The sequence below is a fragment of the Porites lutea genome, chromosome 5 (genome assembly GCF_958299795.1).
Source record: "Porites lutea chromosome 5, jaPorLute2.1, whole genome shotgun sequence".
NCBI lineage: Eukaryota > Metazoa > Cnidaria > Anthozoa > Scleractinia > Poritidae > Porites > Porites lutea.
This window is the reverse complement of record NC_133205.1, coordinates 22486184-22511262: the sequence shown is the minus strand read 5'-3', so window position 1 is coordinate 22511262 and position 25079 is coordinate 22486184. Positions and strand designations below refer to the sequence as shown.

The 25079-nt window shown below is 40.9% G+C and overlaps 1 protein-coding gene and 1 pseudogene across 1 annotated transcript; both read right to left on the bottom strand.

Annotated features, from left to right (window-relative positions):
• The window catches only part of LOC140936651 (uncharacterized), a 43649-nt pseudogene extending 38042 nt beyond the window's left edge, over positions 1 to 5607 (bottom strand).
• A 2386-nt stretch (positions 5608 to 7993) lies between these two features.
• On the bottom strand, positions 7994 to 11485 carry LOC140936242 (uncharacterized). Its single transcript, XM_073385675.1, has 4 exons — positions 11356 to 11485; positions 10930 to 11004; positions 9546 to 9704; positions 7994 to 8225 (listed from the first exon to the last, which is right to left on the bottom strand). Exons 1-4 carry the CDS (start codon positions 11412 to 11414, stop codon positions 8039 to 8041), a joined length of 480 nt encoding a protein of 159 aa, XP_073241776.1. The 5' UTR covers positions 11415 to 11485; the 3' UTR covers positions 7994 to 8038.
• Between the last annotated feature and the right edge of the window lie 13594 nt (positions 11486 to 25079).

Sequence of the window (25079 nt, the reverse complement as noted above, 5' to 3'; positions counted from 1 at the left end):
CACTTTTAAGGAGGAAAGGGGGATCATTTACATAGTGCCCTGCAGGTACTATAATTTTTAATAATGATAAAATTTCTTTCAAAGAACTGAAATGCTATTTTGTTAATATCAACAAAATATTATAAATAATAATAACATATACAATGTATGCAAACATTTGGTAAACCAAACTTGAATTGATCAAGAAGAAAAAGTTCTCCCAGCTCTACAACCCTCACATATCAAAAGTTCTACAGTTAAGAAGCTGGTGAAGCATCAATATTATTATATAAATGACTGGAGACAGAGTCTGATCCTGGAAGATTTGAGTCTAAACAAAGCCAATAATTTTGACTGAACATTGTCTGTTGACATGCTATTATTTCAAGCACTCAGCATACCGTATTTATTCGAATAACCGCCCAACCTCGAATTAGCGCCCACCTCGAATAAGCGCCCACCCCACCCCACCCCACCTCCCACCCCCCAAAAGGTTTTCTTCAGAGTATTTTACAAAAACCTTGCTTTGTTAAATCTTCGCGTTTTGTTATTATATTACCATTTATTGTTTTGTTGCAAAATAAATGTACTACACTTGCTGAAAATGTTGAAAATTTAATAAGCGCCCACCTCATTTTGCATTTAACTTGTGATATTTATTCTAACTGCAGAGTCTACAAGATACATTGGGGAAAACTACCAATGCACTGGAAATCAAAAATGCAAACCAACTGGAAAAGTCCAAAAATTTAACAAGCACCCAGGGCGGTTAATCGAATAAATACAGTACTCCCCTAACTCATAGGCAAATTTGGTTTGAGCTCCCCTTCCCCTTTGGGAATTCCAGTTTTATTAGCTTTAATACAATCATGCACTTTGCTTTAAATGTTCCAGCCTTTAGACACCCTTTTCCCTTAAAAATTTCCAGTTACCCACATAAAGCAAGACAAAAACTATATTTTTATATACATGTACTACATATATAAACAGTTGTTACCTCTAACAAGTGGCTGTTGAAGGCAGTTTCTTTCCCACACTTCTTTAACAGAACCCTCAACATCATTATCCTCATCAACATACTTGAGAAAGCCCAGATCTTTATTGGATCCAAACATCAAGTTTTTACACCTGGATTGGAATCCACTTTTACAGACAAACCAGTGAGCCTCTTCATCAAGACCTAATAAAGTCAAGCACAACAAAAAACATAATCACGTACAAATGATGTGTTTTTGCATATATTTAAGCTTTGCTCGCAAACAGAAAAGGGACCAGTTTGGAAAGTAAACTAAACTGCTTTCAGTTGGTTTCCCTCTTAATAATTTACATTCTTGTTCAAAAAACTCACTTTGCATTTAACTTGTGATAACTATTCTAACCGCAGAGTCTACAAGATATATTGGGGAAAACTACCAATGCACTGGAAATCAAAAATGCAAACCAACTGGAAAAGAAATTAGATTCAATTGTGCTGGTTTTCCAGAGCTATAATTACAATGTATTTCCCTTAAAACATTTTTTAGCCTTTAACAGTATTAATAATTTTATAAATAAAATAACAAGCATGATGATGATGATGATAATGACGATGGTGATGATGATAGACTGCCTTACCAGGACCAGCAGTGGGATCAGGTGCACCTGCAATTGCATTTATGTCTTCTTCTTGCCCTTTCTGTTCTTTTGACAACAGCCTATCAAGAAGCTGTTGCGCAGTTTCAATAATACTTTCATTCTGGTGTTCATACAGAAGGTACTGGGCAAATTTTATCAACTGATCCCGATCCAGAAAATTAAGCGAATCAGAGACTGGCATTCGAATTGTCACAGTATTCTTGTCCTTTATTCTTGCCAAACATGTTGCTATAACATGCACACACCAGTTTGTTGGCTGGTCACATGAACAGTGAGCTGAGGTTATCTTGCCACGATCAAAGTAAACAGTTACATGAAAACCATTGCCACTGTCATTGGACCTGTTTTGATCAACCGTGGCACTCAAACGGAAGCCTGCAAGATTTAATAAAGGCACCAGTCAAAGTTAGGGACTTTTATACACTGTAGGCCGTTGCAGTTGTGGTACTAATAACACGTGCCTTCCAAAGATTTTTCCTCTCGGTTGTATCATCTTTGTAAAATTTGAAAGACTTGTTAATTCAAAAAATATTCTTGCATGTCTTTCCCCTTCAAACAGGAACAATGAGAGAAGCAAGTGAAAAAACCATGGAAAGAGTTGATTGATGTCCATGAAAACTTATAAGGGTTTCAACTGAAAACTCATTTGATGGCAAATGCAACTGGTAGCCACTGTAAAATTGGTCAAATCTACCACCACCACAGAAAATTACACTGCAGTAAAAGTGAATCTATGCCCCTTTTTGTCCTCCATAAGCATTATTTTTTATTGACCTGTGCATTATTAGCTCCATGCAAAATTTTACATTTTTCACATTCACCAAAAGTTAAGTCAGAATGCAAATTGGATGTTGCATTAATTGTCAAACAATCCAATCCTTCAGTGCGGTTCAATTCTATCCTTGCTTCTATCCTTCCTTCTGTTTTAAACTCATTATCATTCTGTCACACCATCAGATCGTGATCGTGCGCAGCGACCCCGGGGTCGGGACATTTGACTTTGACCGATAGAAGCCTGGTATCAATTCAGAATCGATAACCAAGTCCATCCCTCGAGGCTTTCTGAAAGTCATGCTGTTGGAGAAAGTTATGAAGTTTTCATTTCCTTTAATCGCCATAATCCGATACTTTTCACTGTCATCTAAACAGATAATGTCTATTTTGAGAAAGTTTTTATCTTCAAGTTCTCATCTGATTGTAAACCTCGATTGAAATCGAATTCTACCATGAAAGTCAGAGGATTTTTTGCAAGTCACTGATCCGACCTATTCGGACATGTTGAGCCGATGTTATAAAGCGTTTTACGTTTCATTAATATAATTACACGGTCAATCTTCCTGGAGTGATTATGTTGTTCAAAATAAGAGATGCTAGTGGAGAGAGAAAATACTTAATTACAGCGAGTAATTTAACGGAGCTTACGTTAACCTTAAAAAAAAGTAGTAAGAACGTACTTTTGAAATGTTCTTTAATTCGTTTTATATAGTATTATAGTATTGTTTGTTTAGATTTTTCCCCTAGGGTGGGGTTTTTTTTGACACTTTTGATTGACCTTTCGTTTGCCACCCTGGGGAATTTGATCAAAAAATTTTAAAATTTGTCAAATCCCCACCCCTTGCCCGCACTCCCCCCCCACGGGGTTTACATTGATAGGTGCATTATATACAGAGAGAAATGGTGAATTACAAAATTGGCTAGGCTTATATACTTAGAGAAAAATTTGTGTCTCAGAATTAACTGGGCTAGCTTACAGTTGGAAGAAACTTTATGTCAGAAATTTTTACTGAAAACGTCTTGAGGAGGTAGACTCTTTTTAAAACTCAGCCACGCGACTGAAATTAAAACCACAAATTGCTTCACTGAAAATGCAATACACCAGAAGGAATTTGGGTGCAGGATGGAAGAATAGAACTTCCTTGCAAGTACTTTGTCTATGGACGAAGAAATCCAAGACAAGAGTGAACAGTGAACAACACAAACAGGAATAAACTGTGAAACATTTTTACTGCAATCATTTGGCACAAGTAATAGTTTTTTGGCAAGTAAAAATATTTACGTGTTACAGTACCAGTTTTTGTCTTGTTTAAGGCAATTTCTAAGTATAAGCCCTCAGGTGCTTATACTCGGAGGGGGGATTTAACAGAGGAGTCTTTTTGCATTACGAGTTTGGGTGGCCTATATTTGGAGGGGCTTATTCATGGAGGAATTTTTCTAGAATCTAGTGTTCAGTACATTGCACAGGTAAGCAACAGAGATAAAACCTTAAGCAGATTTAGAATTTTATGGAATGTTCTGATTCTGTCATACCTATGGCTCTGCTTCTGACTCTAATTTTATATTTTTACTGAAAGATAACCCTAACAACTGTGCTATGGAATGTTCTGATTCTGTCATACCTATGGCTCTGCTTCTGACTCTGATTTTATATTTTTACTGAAAGATAGTCCTAACAACTGTGCTTATGACTCTCACTGACTTTGTCACAAGTGAAAACAAGCCTAACAGCAATTGAGTCAGCAAAGGCGCTAGGAGTTACCCCAAGGGATGGGGAAGGGGGGTACTTCCTTATAAGAGGCTAATGGGGATGTGCCGCTAGATGGGGTAGCATTTTCATGACCGGATTGACTACAATGGGGTCACATTTTCAATAGAGTTATAAAGCCTGGTTCTCATATGCTGCCGATGCACCTGCTACATCCCAGTCTTTACCCCTGGCATGCCTGCAAAGTTGACTCAAGTTCAACTTCGTAGGCACGCCAGCGGTAGAGCTCTGCGATGGCTCCAGTTGCCGGGGGTGCATGTTCTCATTCGTCCAAGACGTGTCCCAGGCTGTACCGGTGGCTATGTCGCAGATACATCAGCAGCATATGAGAACCAGGCTTTATACATGTAACCTGGGTGAGTTGCACATGTACCTCAAAAGCAACACACTGAACAATGGGACAAAGGGCACAAACTGGTTAAAGGTATGGACAATGGGGCAAATTGGATATTTACATAACGGCTCAGGGGCGGATCCAGGATTTTTTTTAGGAGGGAGTGCACTCGTCTCTTGCTCTACTTCAACACCAATAAACCACTTTTTTTTTTTTTGCAGAATACCAGTTGTATTAGAAAACCGCAGGTCATCTGCGGGCGGGGGGGGTGTGTGCGCACCCCCTGCACCCTCCCCCTGCGGCTTATTTGATATTATTAACATGAACTAACACTGATTGCTTTAGGTTAACATACACTGTGTCATTAAGCCGTTAGTTTCCAGCCTAAAATATCACAGGGAAGAATTGAGTCCTTAGTTACTTGTACAATTTATATGTTAAATCTTAACCTTAAATTGGATAAGTGAAAATTTTTTAAAACTCCCTGGAATTTGAGCAAAACTCACATTGATACAACCTTACTTATTTCATTCTTTTTGCTTTAAAAGCACCATTGTCAAGTCATACCTACCAATCTGATTCAGATTTTTCACGTTTCCAAGCACTGATCTCGCCGTGTTTAAGCTTACGTCGACACCACCACGGCTAAACTGTGCATACTTCATCATCATCTGCTCATCCTCTGGAAACGAAAACGCGATTATCTTCAATTGCAGTTCATCTGGAATTGGAGGGGAACGATGCTCAATGTAAGCGAACGGGAACCTCAACGCAATGACACGACAACACAAGTCTTGAAGGGAGAGTAGCTGGTAAGTAGTGGTGGTAGTGGCAGGAGTGTTTTCTGTGGTTGATGACGCTGATGGTTTGGTAAGCTTACTTTCTTCTCGACCTCGACGGAGAAGAGCGGCTAAATCTACGTACTTCCTCAACATTTCAAAGTCATCTTCATCAAAGTTGTACACGTCAACATCACTGTCTTCCATATCGGAACCGAAATAATACGGTGAATACGCAAAAAAGTCATCATCATCCGACCACATCGCACTTCAAAATACTCAGATTCGAGATTCTGCGAATCTCAAAATTCCAAGAAACGCGCGGCTTCCTCTCCTTCCCAGGGTCCTCCCCTAATGGTCCCTCGGTGGGGTAGCCTGTGAACGGCAGACATGAGAGGGGAGGGGGCAAGATTATTCGATCTTATTCGATCCATGGATTATTTTCGTGTGAATCGTGACGCACTGAAAAACTTTTCTGTGCTTCGTGATTGAAGTGCATTCCGTGAAACCTTAACTGCCAAAATCCTCGACTGTTTACACGTACATTGAAGATCAATCGAAGAACATAAATCGTTGATTTGGCCAAACGACCTTAACTAGCGCCTGGTGGCTTGATTTCACTTCATTTTCGAGTCTTTTGATGTAGTTTCACACACACAGTGAGCTCAGACTCACCTACAGCTGGCTTCCCTGGGGAATTTATAGCCGCGAAGTGTTTTTCATAAGGTTCGTAAAACCGGCTAGTTAGCTTGCTAAAATATGATCGAAGCACTCTGTTTTACAACGTGGGACTAACGTAACGTTTTTGACATTTTGCACGACCTCTATTTTTGAGAAGCGTGAAAACGTAAATACTTGTTTCGTGACTCGTGAAACGCAAAATAATTGTTGATCGCGAACTCGTGATGAGAACCCCCCTCCTCCCCTTCCCCCCCCCCCCCCCCCCCCGTTCCCCAACCCTCCTCAAGGTTCGACGCGGATAACTCTAACTAAACTCCTTCTAAGTAATCACAAATTGGCGATAGAAACAGGTCGGTGTGTAAGACAAAGACGTAGAAGATAAAATACACTTTTTAACTCTGTGCCCTGCGTATCAAGCAAAACGAAGTACTTTATTCGAATACTTAAACAAAGAATACAGAATATCAGTAAACGTGGGAATGGCACCAGATGATGTTTTTCTGTTGTTAATAAACCCACCGAGCAAGAACAAACCAGTGCAAAAGTTAATTGCAAAATACGTATTCGACTGCTATGAGAAAAGAAGATCATTAGTTCTTTAGGTTAACATTGATTATAGTTCCACTGGTGTGCAATTTGTGTTATGATTTTAAATTATTTGGATAAAGTCGATGTACATAGGACTGTATAAGACTCCAAATAAAGCATTGTCTTGTCTTGTCTTGTCTTGTCTTGTTACCCCTTGTTCCCTTTGTTACCCCTTGTCACCCTTGCTACCCTTTGTTACCCTTGTTACCCCTTGTCACCCTTGCTACCCTTTGTTACCCCTTGTTACCCTTGTTACCCTTTGTTACCCCTTGTTACCCTTGTTACCCTTTGTTACCCTTGTTACACCGGAGAACAATAGAAGAGTTTCACATGACTTTGAAGATGTTTTCTTCAAACCGAGGACGTCGATCGAGTCCGTCGATTTAATACTTATTTAAGCCGACCTATACTGTCATGGTTGCTCTGCACTTACCCTATTTCCCACTTTTTCTTTTATTGTAATACGTCCCGCATAGCTCCTCTACGAAATAACGCGTATTGGTCAGACAGGTCTGGTTTCGAAAACATACATTTTGTGGCTTCTCTATATTGCTATATTCCCTAGAGGGAAAGGAACGAGTGGCGAAGCCCTTAGAACTTCTGCGTAGTAGGCTAAGACTGAGGCCATCCACCTCGTTCACGGGCCTTTTCTTACCTCTCGTTGTTTCCAAGGGAAACGCCCTGCGGGCGAGGTCTAGCGCCATTTCAAATGATTACATAGCCTCGTTCCTCGCCGCTTGGGGCGTTTCGCCAGAAGAGACGACCCAAGCGGCGGGGAACGATAAGAAACGGCTGTTTTTGCAGGCTAATGATTTCACAACTCTCCAACAGCTCCATAACCTTTATCAACTAAAGTTGACGATCGAGAATTCGACACAGATGTTTTTGGGAGAAGCAATTTACCTCCAGCTGTTAACTAACTGTATGGTAGTTCTTCTAATCTCAGATGTTTGAAAGGCCACCACTTTCTCATTACGGAGCAGTAATGAGAATTAAAATATAAAAGAGAATTTTAAATAAAAAATGACGGCATTTGACTGCTACGTCAAGGTGGGTACTTTTGGTAGCGCATTTAACCAGGACTGTATTAGCCTAGGGGAAAGATCACTTTTTAAGCAAGTCTGTCTTAGAAATTTCAAATGCTCGGGGAGATGTCGGGGGGTGTTGTTGAAGTTGCTATTTGTTCCGCACATAAGTCTGTTTATTCCAATAATCAGAGCCCAGCATACTCAGGAGGAGGATTGCAACCAGCTAACCAACCCCTCCCCTCCCCTGTACCAGCGTGAGATACGAAATGAATTGTAAATCCTAAAGTATGTCTCAGCCAGGGCAATGGTTTAAGGCAACACTCATCCTCGTTAATTCAAAGTTGGCCGCTTTTTCATTTGTAACAGACATTAACTCTAATCAGACATTTTTTTTATTGAGTTAAGCAACTTTTATTTACATCACTGACTTAAGCGGGTTGGATTACCAAGCCTTCGACAAGCCTCGTGTTTCTCATAAGTTTTGTTTGGCTGTCTTGATTATGTCGCTTTGTGAGCGCGTCTTCCGCAGGCTTTCCCGCCATTTTTGGCTCACTTCACGCTGAGAAATAGAGGAGCTGTACTTCGCGAACATCCGTATGCATTTTCTGTGAATGGCTATTTCCCTGTTATTGAGCCGTAGTATTTCAGCCCTAGAACGGCTGTTGGAGAAAATACATTAAAAAGATACTTCTAAGTTAAACGAGAAAAATGAAGTAAGGCTATAATTGAAACTAGTGTATGTTTTTTACTTTGTACAAAAAATGCTTTTATCAAATCCTTTTATAAAGAAAACATGCTAATTAAAAGATTCAAAATCTGACTTTTCGAGCGCCAATTTTCGTCACAGCAAATTAAGGGATTAATAGGACAATTTAAACGACATTTAACTAAAACTACCAGAATCTTTCAGTTTGTTGTTTTCTTCTGCAAATGGGCCATTTTTACGTTGACGACTACAACTACCAAAGTTTATTTCGTTTTTGCTTTCTAATTTAAATTTGCCAATTCCGGCGCTGAGGTTCAAAAAACAATGGCCCTAATTTGCACAAGACAACAAACTAAAGTATTCTGGTTTACTTGTAAAGTGACATCAACGTGCAACTGTCCTATGAGGGCTAAATTAAAGCCGTTTCACATGACCTTATGTCCGCCATGTCGGTGTTTCAAAACAATAAAAAAGTCCTATCGCAGTCGAACTGTTTTCTTAAGTAAACGCTTATGACGCCATCATGCAAATGGCCAATTAAGCAATCTCTACAGTGAGGTTTGAATACAGCTATTTCGAGAAAGGTTGTCAGAAAAAATGTGCACGCGACAATCCTGAAAGGTAATATGGGATATGATCGACCAATACGCTGTTCCTGGCACTGCAGCTGTCGAATCTTATGTTGTTGCTTTCCTTTAGCAATCGCGAACACACATCTATGGCCTCTCTTGCCGTTCTTTCAAATTTCTTTGGAGAACATTCAACTCAAGTCACCCACGATACCTTTCGGGATGGACATTGTCGCGTGCACTTTTTCCGACAACCTTTCTCGAAATAGCGGTAACAAAAACTCCTTAATTTGCCCAAGAGAGCAAAACTCCAACGCAGTCTGTTAGCAGCAAAAGACGTCATTATGCCAAATGGCCTATTTAGCACATTTTATTCCACTTTGCGTCCCTCCTACTGTTTTTTCATAGCCGATTAAAACAACTCAGAAAGACTACCCTCCGTCTCATCATGACAAGCTTTGTTCTCTTGGTTTGTTACCGTAAATGAGCGGTTTTACCCAATTAATAAAGAGAATCTATCAATTGAAATGTGTATCTCCAACTCGTATAAAGCAGGTGTACATATATGGTAACCTGAGATCAGACTCTATTTTCGTTTCGCTTTTTAAATACAATTCTGGCGGGAAAGGCGACCACGTATTATTAAGAGAGACGGTACGGAAGCTGCTAAAATTGGGCCTGACCTCAGGTTAATATATACTCACATTTGTCCCTGAAAGATCTCCACTTGTTCCCATAGTATTCTTCGCACATCCTTCTCTATTTTCTGTGTTCTTTCCAACAATGCTAGTTGTTCTTTTACTACTAATCGCTCTCTTTCACATTCTATCACCTTTGACTGTATAGCTCGTTCCTGCGCGTCCCTTCAAATACATAAACACATTATTTTTAGTAACGAGTAACGCACGCGTGAACAAAACACTTGAGCCCTCTAGTTACCAGGTTACGGAGCTGCGTGGATCAGTACCTTGCAATTGACTGAGGGTGATGCAGGGCAATATTAGATTTGCTGGATTAAACACCAGTGGGCATTTCACAAACGGTCTTCAACATCTTTTTAAAGACACTCGAAAATTTTGACCTAGTATTGAAATTGTGGATCAGTGGAGTCTTCTTGGGCAAGTGACCACCTATACTCAATTATGGCAAAATTGTGACTCGGGGGAGGGGTAGGTGGTCACTTATCCAGAAAGCTCAATTGATCCGAAACTGTTTCTGGCGCGGCCTTACCCGGCCGCTATACACACACCGCAACATTCCGACATTCCAACAAATGTTATAAATGCACATTGTAATAGACTCACTTTCCCTGACTTTTAACGTAAATTTGACTTAAGCTTAAACTTCGATCTTCCTAAGGCTGTTAGAAAATTTTCTTTTTCTCCTGTTTTTGTCGAAGAGTACAGTGCCGGATCCAGACCTTGAGATAACGGGGGGAGGGGTGAAGGTCATCCAGACCCTTGAATAAGGGGGGAACGGTCTCCAAAAAATTTTTTTCGGCCCTTCGGCCCTCAGTTTGGTCTAAAAATAAGGGGAGAGGGTCCCCCGGTCCCCCCTGGATCAGCCACTGGAGTATATCAAATCTACCACTACCAAAGGCTTGATTACCAAAGGTGGCAGCGATCGTTTACAAAAGGAAAAAGGGCAGCGAGAAGGGCCCGCATAAACACCGGGTCAGTAGAGAAAGTTGCATATAATAAGACCATCTATCATTTATTTGAAATATAGTGAAACTGAACTCAGTTACTATAACAACTACCCACATATAAACTGCGGTTTCAAACGCCAGGTCACAAAAGTTTGAAATAGACACCGGGTTGTTTAATTGAGACAATGCTCTGTTTTTAAGTTTTAAGTTAAAATTGTACGATACCGAAAATCCATATTTAGGCCTTATTGTCCCTGAAAAAACCTATTATTTATTTTTTTGAGCATCCATGCTCAATGCTCGCAGTTCGTGTCGGTTTGAATGACTGCTCAATCGCCTACGGCAGGCAAATTTTCAGAGCACACGATTTGAGTTGACATAATTGATAAAACGGCGTTGCTGTTTGTTCATTTAGTTATGAAACACTGAGCGCTTCTCACCAGAGTTCAAGCATGCTTTCTTCCAGTTCGTTGATTATTTTGATTCTCCTACAAAGCTCTTTTTCTAAATCGCTCCTGTGAAAATATAATAGAAGATGCTAAAGTTACCGAGGAACCATGCTGTCTTATTTTTGTGACCCATTTTGTTTTGGTACCATAAAGTTACACATTCTCGCAGACCCGGAGGCAGATAGTGGGCCGGGGGCGAGGGAAAGTCTAAACGGGCGGGGAAAAGATGGCGCGAAGAAAAGTTTCAGCTTCGTAGAAGCTGATAACTAATTTCCTCACGCAGTGTAGGAAATTATTTATTTATTCGGAAAACCCATCCGAATGATTTGATAAGGGTGGACCCAATACGCAAACTGGTCAGTTTTTAGGACTACCAGCATTCCATGAGAGGCTTTTTGTAATACCAAATGTACTTACGTTTTACTCTGCCTTCGCGTCGTAGTTTGGTTGGATCTAAATAAACGCCTAAAATTCATGACGATCAGAATTAAACACTAGTTACGCTCTATCATTATTTTTTCTTGAAGAATAAAATCAGAGTTATTGTGACGTACGGCGCGAGCGCAAGAAGTTAAGCACCAAGAAAGGATTCCATGTACAGCGCATGCACAGTTCGCACACTATAAAAAGAGGAGCTCTCATTACTCTTATACTCTAGAATCATACTGAACAAAAGGATCACCGCCTCTTAGAACGAGACTGTAAAAAAAGGAACTGAAATATTCTAGAGATGCCATTTTTTTAATATCACGGCCATGAGACAAAAGCAAGAAAAAGGAATCGTATAAGGCAATTACTAGCGTGTGCAAACCGTGTACTGTTTTTCAACCGTGCCGTAAAAATATGAGCGGCGTTTTAAAAGAAAATTCAACTTTCCAAAATGTTGAAGGCTGGATGCATTCAGTGGAAAAAGAGTGCCTGAAGTAGTTGAAATGGTCAATCATGTCCATATGCAAAACAGAAAATTGTAGCCAATATTCACTATAACATTACCCACCCGTACAATGTACTTATTTTAAAGATTTTAGTGACTCACGGCCAGCTTTCCGGGAAGTCGCGAATCGTAATCGATAAACCAAAACTAATTAGACCAGCGCGTTCTTCAATTTCCTCCTCTGTTTGCTGAGGGGCTGATATGGACAGTAAAGGTGCGAAAACTGATTTTATTTGTTGGGATATTTATATTATGCATTGATTTTTAATGGATAAACTTTGTAAGTATAGATAATGAAGTCTTTATTTTGCTTCTAACGGATGGCAAAGCAGGAAATGTTGTGCATTTAATAGATCTGCGTTGAGTACCATTAACTGTCAGTGAAAAACGGCTGTAGAGATGTAAAAATTACTTTCGAAGTGAAATGTGTGTATCTTTTGTATTGTTTTCCCAAACAGCTAAACAAAGCTTAATTGGTTTTTCTTAATTTCACGCATTTCAGCAGCTAAATAAATTTTGAAAACAAAACCGAAAGATTCGGTTTTGAATGATCTCCTGATCTATACGGTTTAATGATAAGTATTTCTATCTCAGTACAGAACAATGCAGAAGCTATCACTTTCCTGGATCTCGTTCTGTTTTTTACAGGTTTGTATTAAAAACTAAGTTATGTATTTTGTTTTACCTGAAAGTTGGTGAAAAGCGACCTGGCATTTAACAAACTGCACTTTGGTATGATTACTGAGAGCCATACATAACCACCGAAAATATTGCCAACGAATTTGGAAAATTTGATCACCGCTTTGCTTTAAAATTTGGACCCACTGTTTTTTTTTTTTATCTGACTCTTTAATGGAAAGCAAATGATGATCTTTTAAGCCTTATTTTAACAGCCACGGTGGATTCGCAAACTGAATTACAAGTTACACTTTCATTAGAGAACTTAATACGCACGAGCACATCGTAGGAACGAAGACGGCAAAATTTGTGTGACAAGCGTGACCCTCTTGCTCTATAAAAGAAAAAAGTAAATAGACGCCTAAAATGGGGCCTTTGATACGCGTAAAAATATAAAAAAATAAAAAGTACGAAAAATCTTGTATCTAGTAACAATAGATACCACACTGATAGGATAGGTAACATCTTTTCTAATGACAGATTGTTGGATTTCAGGAAATTTACAGAGATTCACGCGACAATAAAACATAAAATTTCTTCTCGTTGTCCGTTGTACATTTATCGCATAAATCAATCCGACATGTCGTCGCATAAGTAAGTCCTCATTTAGTGAAAGAAAGTCGTCGTGGTCGGATAGATTGGACGGACTTGACTGGACGCACGGACAGCCGTCGGACGGACTAAAGGGACGGATGGATCGACGTACAAACGGTGGGAAGGACTGGACGGACTAAAAACAAGAAACTGAGTTTCATTTAAGCTTATAATTTGGTCCTTAATCTTTATTTTCTTCAGAAAACGATGCATTTTCTGCTATGGAGTACAAATACCGTGAGATATTTGTACTCGTTGGAGTGTTATTTGAACCAAACTGAGTGAAATTGAATGATATAATTCCGGATATAGCAATGGTGTAGTAAATTTACAGAAGCATCTTTGTTGTATTCTTTGCTCCATTATTTTGTATAAAGTCATCCTTTCGTGTTCCTTTCTTAACTCAGTTCCAAAAGATTTTTTGTCCCTTCTAAATCGCAAACAACGAATTGTCTGTGTCGGATGTTTAATCAAACATTTTACTGCAGATTGCCATACACCTAACCGCAAGTTCGGTAATTGGCTTTGTCATCTAACGCCTCGAACAAATGCCTGTGGAAAGTGCACTTAGCTTATCCACATAGTTCACAGGCACTCCAGTCAAATAATTAGAAACAAATAATCCAAAAAGAACATAGCAGGATTTAACACCCCAACTAACTGACCGGGGGCAACCAGTTGGACACTCACCGTTTTCAAGAGAGGTTAAACCCGGGTAGATTAAATACATTATAGTACTAAGACTTTTAATGGTTTGTAACAGTTTTTCTTTTTCCTTCTTGATAAGAAAACGATTGACTAACTAGTTTATTGGCTTTACCGCTATTTAGGTCCTTTTTCCAACTGATACATTACACATACCAGGTGAGCATTTAATCAGCCCTTAATGTCGAGGCTTGACGTCACCACTTAAGAAAGGAGAGGAAAACTTGGCCGAGGAAACTTTCGCAAAGACTTCTGGGATTGTTACTAGAGACAGGGAAAAATTAGGCTAATAGCTGACCGGGGCGTCCCCAGTTACGATCCCAGAAAAAAGGATTTGCAGGACGCATTACGGCTTCAGTGTCCTTCTCGTCTCTAAAGTGGCGAATTGATCAGCTAGATAGCTTTTTCTTAGTTGAAATATTAGCCCTCTGGGAAAAATTTACTAGTAAATTTTAGAAAACGAAATGTTATTACAATTCATAATTCAAAGCATTTCTCCCTTTTTGATTAGCTTAAAGCCGTCTGGTCAATTTTTGGTTTAACGGCTTCAGTAACGCTGCTGGCCAATTTGTAAGATTCACTTCGTCCGTCTGATTTTTTTATTATCGGATTATTAACATCTTTTGCCCAATGATGGGAGAAATATTGGACAAATAACGTCATCCAACAGACAGCAGCGATTTTGACAGAGCAGTGCTAGAAAGCACGAATTACTCAGTGGTTGCAAAGACAAACATGACCGTATTCCTGACTGAATTAAAGGCAAAAGTAAGTGAAAGATGTCTATTAGTACTATATAAGATATTGTCTTCGCCTGTCGTATGATATGAAGAATTATAGAGATCTCGGGGAGGGGGATTATCAAATTGTGGTATCACTGCTTTGAGACAAAAAATATATTGCTTGATCTTTCTTCTCAGAATGCCCCATTATCGTGGATGTTGTTTTTATGATGGATACTTCAAAAACTATGTCAAATAATCAGTTGGATAGTAGCAGAAGGTTTATCACAAGCTTTCTTCCACACCTCCAACCGTCCACCGAAGGTAAAGAAGCCATTTTCGCTTGTTCAGATAGTTACGTTTGCGTCTAAATTCTGATAAATTTTTTTAGATTTGTATTGCGTTGCCAATGACCAAGAGACAGAGGTCACATTACCAAGTAACAATACATTCACAATAAATCAATTGTGGACAATCAGCTCGGAGGAAATACATATGCAAATTATGTAACGTGAAATGTTTTAGAGAATCTGACAGAAAGTCCAAGGATAACAATAGGCAATTTTCGAGTTACCACAAGCTTCTGTTTCAAAGAGACACTAAGCCAAAAGCCATTGATATGAAAATGATTTTTATTCGCATGAGAAAAAAACTCATTTTCGTGACAGAGGTTTTACACTTAACCTGGTTTTGAAAGTGAGAGTTTATGGAACTGGGAAATTGCCTATTGCTTTATGCTAAGAAAATAGAGCGGCTTTGAATTATCTACCTGGATCAAGATGAACTGCACTATATTTGGTTAACACTGGCCTGCCTCAGGTGACAACCAATTCCTAAAACAATAAGGAAAACGGAAACGTTTCAGAAGCAGGATTCGGGCCCACGGGGTCATGAGTAGACTGCAACCTGAATGCAGGGCCTTAGACCGCTCGGCCATCCTGTCAAGCGTAATAGATAATTAGGAATTGATAAAGTTTGTTAATGCCGGGCCGTCTATGCGAGAGGTCTTGAGTTCAATTCCCAGGTTAACTTCGAATTTCCGCCGGATACTTCAAGTTTTCCAAGATGGCGAAGGCATATTGGAGTCCCGGTAAACGGAGCACTGATGGAAATAAAAGGGGCGGCGAGTATAGGGGTATTTTAAAAGGGGATACTTATGTGCACCACCGGCCTCAGGTTTTTTAGAAGACGATGACTGTTCTGAGATATCAACGTATAATAAGGGCCCCTTACATGAAACTTAAATTGAATCGGCGTCGGTCAGATGATCCCAAATTAATTTGGCTTCTATCTCCTTTGCTTCTTCTCGCGGGGCAGGAATGTCCATAGGAAAAAAAAACAGTGAGTATTCTGCACCTAGGCAACCAAGCGATGAACTCATTTTGCGCCGCCGCATGCAACCAAAATGTTTCTAGTTCAAGACCAAAAGGGGTAATCGATTTTGATGGAACAAACATGATTTTGGGAGAGAAAAAGGTTAACGTATTGTCGACAGGAGTGGAATTGGAACCCACGCCTATAAGAGTAGACTGCGACCTGAACGCAGCGCCCTAGACCCCTCGGCCATCCTGACGTCTTGGCGTAATAACTAATTATGTTTATAATGAACAACTACCATCGCAAAATCCTTTTATAATGATCATTTATACTACTACAAGAAAAATTTGTGCAATTTGATTGGCTTAGAGAAGTGGTATTTCAGCTAAATTTGAAATAGCTACATGTAAAAATTACAACCTTTTGCAGAATAAACAAACAATAGCATGAGTTGTACGTGATATTTGGCATAAATACCACTTGCAAAAGTCTCTGTTCAACTGTTCCACCATCACTGTTTCACTTTTCCATCATCATTGTTCCACTGTTCCATTGTTCCGCCGTTCCACTGTTCCACCGTTCCACCATCATTGCTCCACTCTTCCCTCACCTCTGTTCCACTATTCCTCCATCTTTGTTCCACTATTCCACCATCACTGTTCCACAGTTCTACTATCATTGTTCAGCTGTTCCACAATCTCTGATCCACTGATCCAAGATCACTGTTCCACTGTTCCACCATCATTTGTTCCACTGTTCCACTATCACTGTTCAACCATCATTGTTCCACTGTTCGACTATCAATGTCCCACTGTTCCACCGTCATTGTTCCACTATTCCACCATCTCTGTTCCACTGTTCACTGTTCCACCATCATTGTTCCACCTTCCGTCATTTCTGTTCCACTGTTTGACCATCGCTGCACCACAGTACAACAATCAATGTTCCATTCTTCCACCATCATTGTTCCATTGTTCCACCATCACTGGTCCAATGTTCCACCATCTCTGTTCCACTGTTTCAGTATCATTGTTCAACCATCTCTGTTCCACTGCTCCTCAATCACTGTTCCACTGTCCCACTATCATTATTGCACTGTTCCACCAACTCTATCCCACTGTTCCACCATCACTGATCCAATGTTGCACTATCCTTGTTCCACTCTTCCTGTATCATTGTTCCACCATCTCTGTTCTACTGTTCCACCATTATTGTTTCACCGTTCCACCATCACTATTCAACTGTTGCACCATCACTGTTCCATTGTTCCACCATCACCGTTCCACTGTTCCACCATCTCTGTTCCACTGTTCCACCATCACTATTCAACTATTCCAACATCTTTTTTCCATTGTTCCGCCATCAATGTTGCACTGTTCCACCATCTCTGTTCCACTGTGCCACCATAACTGTTCCACTGTTCTACCATCACCGTTCCACTGTTCCACCATCTCTGTTCCACTGTTCCACCATCATTGTTCCACTGTTCCACCATCTCTGTTCCACTGTTCCACCAGCATTGTTTCACTGTTCCACCATTACTGTTCTACTGTTCCACCATTATTGTTTCACTGTTCCACCATCACTATTCTACAGTTCCACCATCATTGTTCCATTCTTCCACCATCTCTGTTCCACTGTTCCACCATCAATCTTCCAATGTTCCACGATCACTGTTCCACTGTTCCACCATCATTGTTCCACTATTCCACCGACTCTGTTCCACTGTTCCACCATCACTGTTCCACTGTTCCACCATCATTGTTCTACAATTCCACCATCTCTGTTCCACTGTTCCACCATCATTGTTCCACTGTTCTACTGTTCAACAATTATTGTTTCACTGTTCCACCATCACTATTCTACTGTCCACCATAGTTGTTGCACTCTTCCACCATCTCTGTTCCACTGTTCCACTATCACTGTTCCACTGTTCCACCATCACCGTTCCACTGTTCCACCATCTCTGTTCCACTGTTTCACCATCATTGTTCTACTGTTCCACCATCTCTGTTCCACTGTTCCACCATCATTGTTCCACTAATCTACATCACTGTTCTACTGTTCCACCATTATTGTCTCACTGTTCCACCATCACTATTCTACTGTTCCACCACCGTTGTTACACTCTGTGACCATCTCTGTTCCACTGTTCCACTATCACTGTTCAACTGTTCACCATCATTGTTCCACTGTTCCACCATCTCTCCTCTACTTAATTATCACTGTCCCACTGTTCCACCGTCTCTGTTCCGTTCCTCCACCATCATTGTTTCACTCTTCCGTCATCTCTATTCTACTGTTCCTCCATCACTGTTCCACAGTTCCACTATAATTGTTGCAGTCTTCTATCATCTCTGTGCCACTGTTCCGCCATCACTGTTCCACTGTTCGACTATCATTGTTCCACTGTTCAACCACCTCGGTTTTATTGTTCCACCATTATTGTTCCACTCTTCCTTCATCTCTGTTCCACTGTTCCACCATCCTTGTTGCACAGTTCCAGCATATCTGTTCCACTGTTCCACTATCACTGTTCCACTGTTACGCCATCATTGTTCCACTATTGTATCATCTCTGTTCCACTGTGTATCACTGTCCCACTGTTCCACCGTCTCTGTTCCGTTCCTCCACCATCATTGTTTCACTCTTCCGTCATCTCTATTCTACTGTTCCTCCATCACTGTTCCACAGTTCCACTATAATTGTTGCAGTCTTCTATCATCTCTGTGCCACTGTTCCGCCATCACTGTTCCACTGTTCGACTATCATTGTTCCACTGTTCAACCACCTCGGTTTTATTGTTCCACCATTATTGTTCCACTCTTCCTTCATCTCTGTTCCACTGTTCCACCATCCTTGTTGCACAGTTCCAGCATATCTGTTCCACTGTTCCACTATCACTGTTCCACTGTTACGCCATCATTGTTCCACTATTGTATCATCTCTGTTCCACTGTGTATCACTGTTCCAATGTTCCACCATCTGTCCTTTACGGTTCTACCATCACTGTCCCACTTTTCTACCATCTCTGTTTCATTGTTCCACCATCACTGTTCCACCATCATTGTTCCACCGTTTCACTATCTCTCTTCCACTGATTCACCATCACTGTTTTACTGTTCCACCATCATTGTTCCACTGTTCCACCATCTCTGTTCCACTGTTCCACCATCATTGTTCCATTGTTCCACCATCTCTGTTCCACTGTTCCACCATCGCTGTTCTACTCTTCCACCATTATTGTTTCACTGTTTTACCATCACATTTCTACTGTTCCACTGTTACACCATCACTGTTCTACCATCATTGTTCCACCGTTTCACCATCTCTCTTCCACTGATTCACCATCACTGTTCCACTGTTCCACCATCATTGTTCCACTGTTCCACCATCTCTGTTCCACTGTTCCACCATCATTGTTCCACTGTTCCACCATCTCTGTTCCACTGTTCCACCATCACTGTTCTACTCTTCCACCATTATTGTTTCACTGTTTTACCATCACATTTCTACTGTTCCACTGTTACACGATCATTGTTCCACTATTCCTCCATCTCTGTTCCAATGTTTCACCATCACTTTTCCACTGTTCCACCATCTCTCCTTCACTTTTCTACCATCACTGTTTCTCCGTCACTGTTTTACTGTTCCACTATTATTGTTCCACTGTTCCACCATCTCTGTTCCTTTCTTCCACTGTCCCACCATCATTGTTCCACTTTTCCGTCATCTTTGTTAAACTGTTTCTCCATCACTGTTCCATTGTTCCACCATCACTGTTCCACTGTTCCACTATCATTCTTCCACTGTTCCACCATCATTGTTCCACTGTTCTACCATCATTGTTTCATTGTTCCACCATTATTGCTATACTTTTCCGCCATTATTCTTTCATTGTTCTACCATCACTGTTCCAATGTTCCACCATCTCCGTTCCCCATTTTTCAGTATCATTGTTCCACCATCTCTGTGCCACTGTTCCACCATCACTGTTCCATTGTTCCACTATTATTGTTCCACTCTTCCACGGTCTCTGATCCACTGTTCCTCCATCACTGTTCCATTGTTCCACTATTATTGTTCCACTCTTCCACGATCTCTGTTCCACTGTTCCTCCATCACTGTTCTACTGTTCCTCCATCACTATTCTACTCTTCCATTATCATTGTTCTACTGTTTTACCATGACTGTTCCACTGTTCTACCATCATTGTTCCACTGTTCCACCATTATTGTTTCATTTTTTCCCCATCACTGTTCCAATGTTCCACCATCTCTCTTTCACTGTTCCGGTATGATTGTGCCACCACCTTTTTTACACTGTTCCACTATTCCACCATCATTGTTTTACTCTTCCGTCATTTCTGTTCCATTGTTCCACCATCTTTGTTCCACTGTTCCTCCATCACTGTTCCACTGTTCCTCCATAATTGTTCCACCCTTCTACCATCTCCGTTCCACTGTTCCACCGTCACTGTTCCACTGTTCCACTATCATTGTTCCACTATTCAACCACCTCGGTTCCATTGTTCCACCATTACTGTTCCACTCTTCCTTCATCTTTGTTCCACTGTTCCACCATCATTGTTCCTTTCTTACACCATCTCTTTTTCACTGTTCCACCATCACTGCTCCACCGTTGCACCATCACTGTTCTACTGTTCCCTTGTCATTGTTCTACCTTTTTACCATCTTTGTTCCATTGTTCCACCATCACTGTTCCATTGATCCACCTTCACTGTTCCATTGTTTCACCTCCACTGTTTTACTGTTTCACCATCATTGTTCCACTGTCCCACCACTTTGTTTAACTGTTCCACCATCACTGTTCCACTGTTCCACCATCATTGGTCCACTGGTCCACCATCTCTGTTCTACTGTTCCAGTATCATTGTTGCACTGTTCCACCATCTCATTTCCACTGTTCCAGCATCATTGTTTCACTCTTCTGTCATCTCTGTTCCACTGTTCCTCCAAGTTCTGGTCGTCCAGGTCACCCCGGTCGCCCTGGTTGTCCCAGTGGTCCCAGTCATCCCAGTGGTGCCGATTGTCCCTATTGTCCTGGTCATCCCAATCATCTAGGTCAGGCCAGTGGTCCCGGTTGTCGCGGTCGTTCCAGTCTCGCCGGGTCATTTACAGCTGTAAGTCATCATGGTCTTCCCAGTTGTACCGGTTGACTCGGTTGTTCTGGTCGTCCCAGTCATCGAAGCCAATGAACTTTGCCCCAGTTAAGAAAACACTTCTTGTGAAGTCACCGATAACAGTTATTAAATATTGTTCCGTCTTATCAGATACAAGTTGTGATGCCTTTATCATTTATGGATCTCTCACTCTTGACCATTCGAAGTCTTTCAGAAAACGATCTTTTTATTGTTTTCAAGGGGTCTTTTAAGACCCGAGACGCTTTAGAGTTTCCTAACGAAAGGCGCCCATTTTTGTTACACGCGTGTCGAGGGGTACGAGCGAAGCTTGCTCTCTATTCTATATTTTAGCCAGGCTTTGCCAAAAGAATGCAATACAAGCGCATGTTGCGTTCTAGTAAAGTTCTTCGAGACCATTATCTAATGCCTAATTATTCGCATTTACTTCTAGGAACCAACGTGGCAATTATAACATTCGCGAACTCAGTATCTAGCAACCACGCCTTCAGTGACGAACAGGATATCACTGCTCTAAAGCAATCTTTAAATCACATATCAAGTGTAGTGCCATTCGACGCCAATACAATTCTTGCCTTCAATGAGGCTCATCGATTGCTTAACCGGGAGAGGAAACAGCGCATGCGCCGTGTTATAATTTTTGTTTCCAGTGGCCTGTATCAGTGTAAGTGAATGAGTTATGAATAGACATGAAGTGGCGAAAAAGCAAAAAAAATCCCATAGTAAATTATCAACCAAAAACTATACCCGTGAATTATCCCAAAAATCGGCAGCCAAACAAAAAGTTAGAAAAATACTTAATCTCAGGTGTATAGAAAAGAAAAAAGACTCTTGAATCCTCTAAACTCCCAGCCTCCATCACTTTTCTAATTGACCTTTCTTGTCTTTTGATCGTAGCCTTTATCGAAGCTTTAGTAGGAATTAGAAGCAAAAGCAAAAATGAATAAAGGTTGCTGTAGTGGGATGACGTCAACTCAACATCATTATAAGGTTACTGCTACAGTGAACCTGAGCAGTTATTACGAGCGCTTCTACAATACAGACACCTCTCCATTACAGATAGTTCGCTCAATTCCTAAAAAATCAAACCATCTACTGTTAATACCCTTATAGACACCTCTTGAATGAGGATACGTTGCTTTTTTCCTTAGGCGTCCATATTACAGGTTCGACTGTACTTTCTATTTCATATTCTCTAGATCCCGAGATGGCTACAACCTCTTCTCAGGCCCTGAAAGATGATGGAATTAGCATCATTAGCTTAGGACTGCGTTCACCCCAGGGTGTCATTCCTGCTGACAATGTGAACATAAACCAACTGCAAAAAGTTGCCTCTTCCGTGAGCCACGTTGTAGTGACGTCAAACCCAAGTGACGTTGCCAGTTTCAGTGATCTTATGTCATTGATATGTACAGGTAAACGAACATGATAAGTGAAAATGTTCGGACTTTTCCCGATTTTTTCTTTTCAGCATGCTTAATTCTGTCTGACACAAGTGCTGATAGTTTTTATGGTGGACCCTTAGGATAGATGTCCTATCTTACGCGTTGCTTGTCGTTAACAACTTCATATACGTCATAAGAGCTGTTTTTTTTTTTTTCTTAAAAAAAGAAAAACAGCAGGAGGAACATCACACCTAATCGGACATCGTACATCGGACATCAGATCAGACACTCAGCAAACGGACATTGGACATCGCATATCGGACATCGCACATCAGAGATCGGATTTCGCACATCGCGCATTGGACATTGGACATTGGACATCGGACATTAGACATCGAACATCAGACCACAGACATCGGACATCAGACATTGCACTCCGGACGTTAGACATAAGACAACGAACATCGGACGTCAGACAAAAGACATCCGACATCCGACAACGAATACTGAGCATCAAACAATGCCCATCGCACAACGGACCTTCACTCAACGGACTTCGGACATCACACATCAGACATCAGTCATTGGAAATTAGACATCGGATCTCGGACATCAGACCTTCACTCAAAGGACTTCGGACATCAGACATCAGACATCAGACATTGAACAACTCAAATCGGAGAACGGACCTTTACTCAACAACGGATTTCGGACATCAGACATCGGACAAAGGACATTGGACATCGAACAACGCACAACAGACATCGGACCTACACTCAACTGACATCAGACACCAAACATCGAACAACGGACAATGGACCTAAACTCAACGTACTTCGGACATGAGACATTGGTCATCGTAGATCAGACATCAGACATCGGACACGGGAAATCGGACATCAAGCATCGGACACCAGACATCGGACATCAGACATCAGACATCAGACATCGAACATCGGACATCGGACATCGTACATCAGAAATCGGGCATTGGCAAATGGACAACGGACATTAGAGATCGAACAGCGTACATCAGACAACGGACCGACTCAATAGGCTTCGGACATTGGACTTCGGAAATCGGACAGCAGACATCGGGCACCTGACATCGGACATGGGACATCGGACATCGAACATCGGACATCAGACATCAGACATGGGACATCGATCATCGGACATCGGACATCGGACATCGAACAACGCACATCGGACAACTGACCTTCACTCAACGGACTTCGGATATCAGAACTCATATTACAGTCCTAAATGTCTTGTTGTAAAGGAAGAAAACAAATACCTTGAAGTCTGAGTTCAGAAGTTTAAAGTCTGAAGTATGAAGAAGTCTAAGTCTGAAGAATGAAGTCGGTAGTCTGAAGTTTGAAGTGTGAGGTCTGAAGTCTGAAGTCACTCTGAAGTATGAAGTCTGATATCTGATGTCTTAAGACAGAAGTGCGAAGTCTTAAGTATTAAGGCCGCGGAAGTCTGAATTCTGAAGTCTAAAGTACGAAGTTTGAACTATGAAGTATGAAATCCAAAGTCTGACTTCGGAAGACTTAAAAGTCTGATGTCTGAAGTCTTAAGTGTTAATTCTTAAGCCGTCGGAAGTCAGAAGTTAGAAGCGAGATTACGGAAGTCAAATTCCAGAGGTCCTAAGCCTTCGACTTGAAGTCTGAAGTATGAAGTATGTAGTCTGAAGTCCGAAGATTGAAGACCAAGTCTAAAGTCTGAAGCCCTCCTTCGGCTTTCGTATTTTTTTTATAGCATACAATTAGTTCATGTAGAGATTCGTTGGGAGGCGATGTTGAGACTTTCTGAGATTCCCAGACGTCAACTTTTACCTAAACATTTATCATCTTGCTCTCGAACTGTTGAAGCCGTTTGACATGGATACTGAGTCAACTTTGTTTAACAAGCTCAGGCCCATTACATATACGGTTTTTTTTTACAATAAAATAATAGTTACAATGGAAACTCCGGTAAGCGACCGCCCGAATTGAATGTACAAGTTTTACTGGTCTTGGATAATCGAATTACGGTTGTATCCTTGCAGAACAACCCCGGACATATCTGTTTATTCGAAGAGGATTCACTGCATACAATTTACGAAACGCACGGTGCTATGTTATTTCCCAAAAAAATTCGTATGGTGTTTGAGTATACTCCGTTTAGCGTAGGACATAAGGGAACCCCATTTGCGGAATGACCTAATGCGTCAAACGGTCGTTTAGTTAACTGCAATGGCAAGTTATAAAATCGTCATGAACTCTGGACGCGGACGCGTAAAAAAAAGGGTTGGTCTTTTCCGAGAGGTTCCAAGTAAGGTATTTAACAGGGAAATTTTGGTATTTTGAATATGCTGTCACTAACGCCAGAGTGATCGCCTAAAAGAGGTGGTCAGCGCACACGGAGGTTCGATTATGCGATCCTCCCTCTTAACGGAAACCTCTTTCAATCAAAAACCTGGTGATAGTCCTTCCCTAGCCATTTTTTCTGTTGTGTTACTATAAGAGGAACGAGTGGAGCCGTCCTCGGCGGTGTCCTTTTTATGGAGTGAGTTGACAGCATTCATCAATTTGTTAGCTGATTATTAGAGGGTCGTCACACAGTAAACACCGCCCTTAAACGCCAGTAAGTGCTTCCGAATA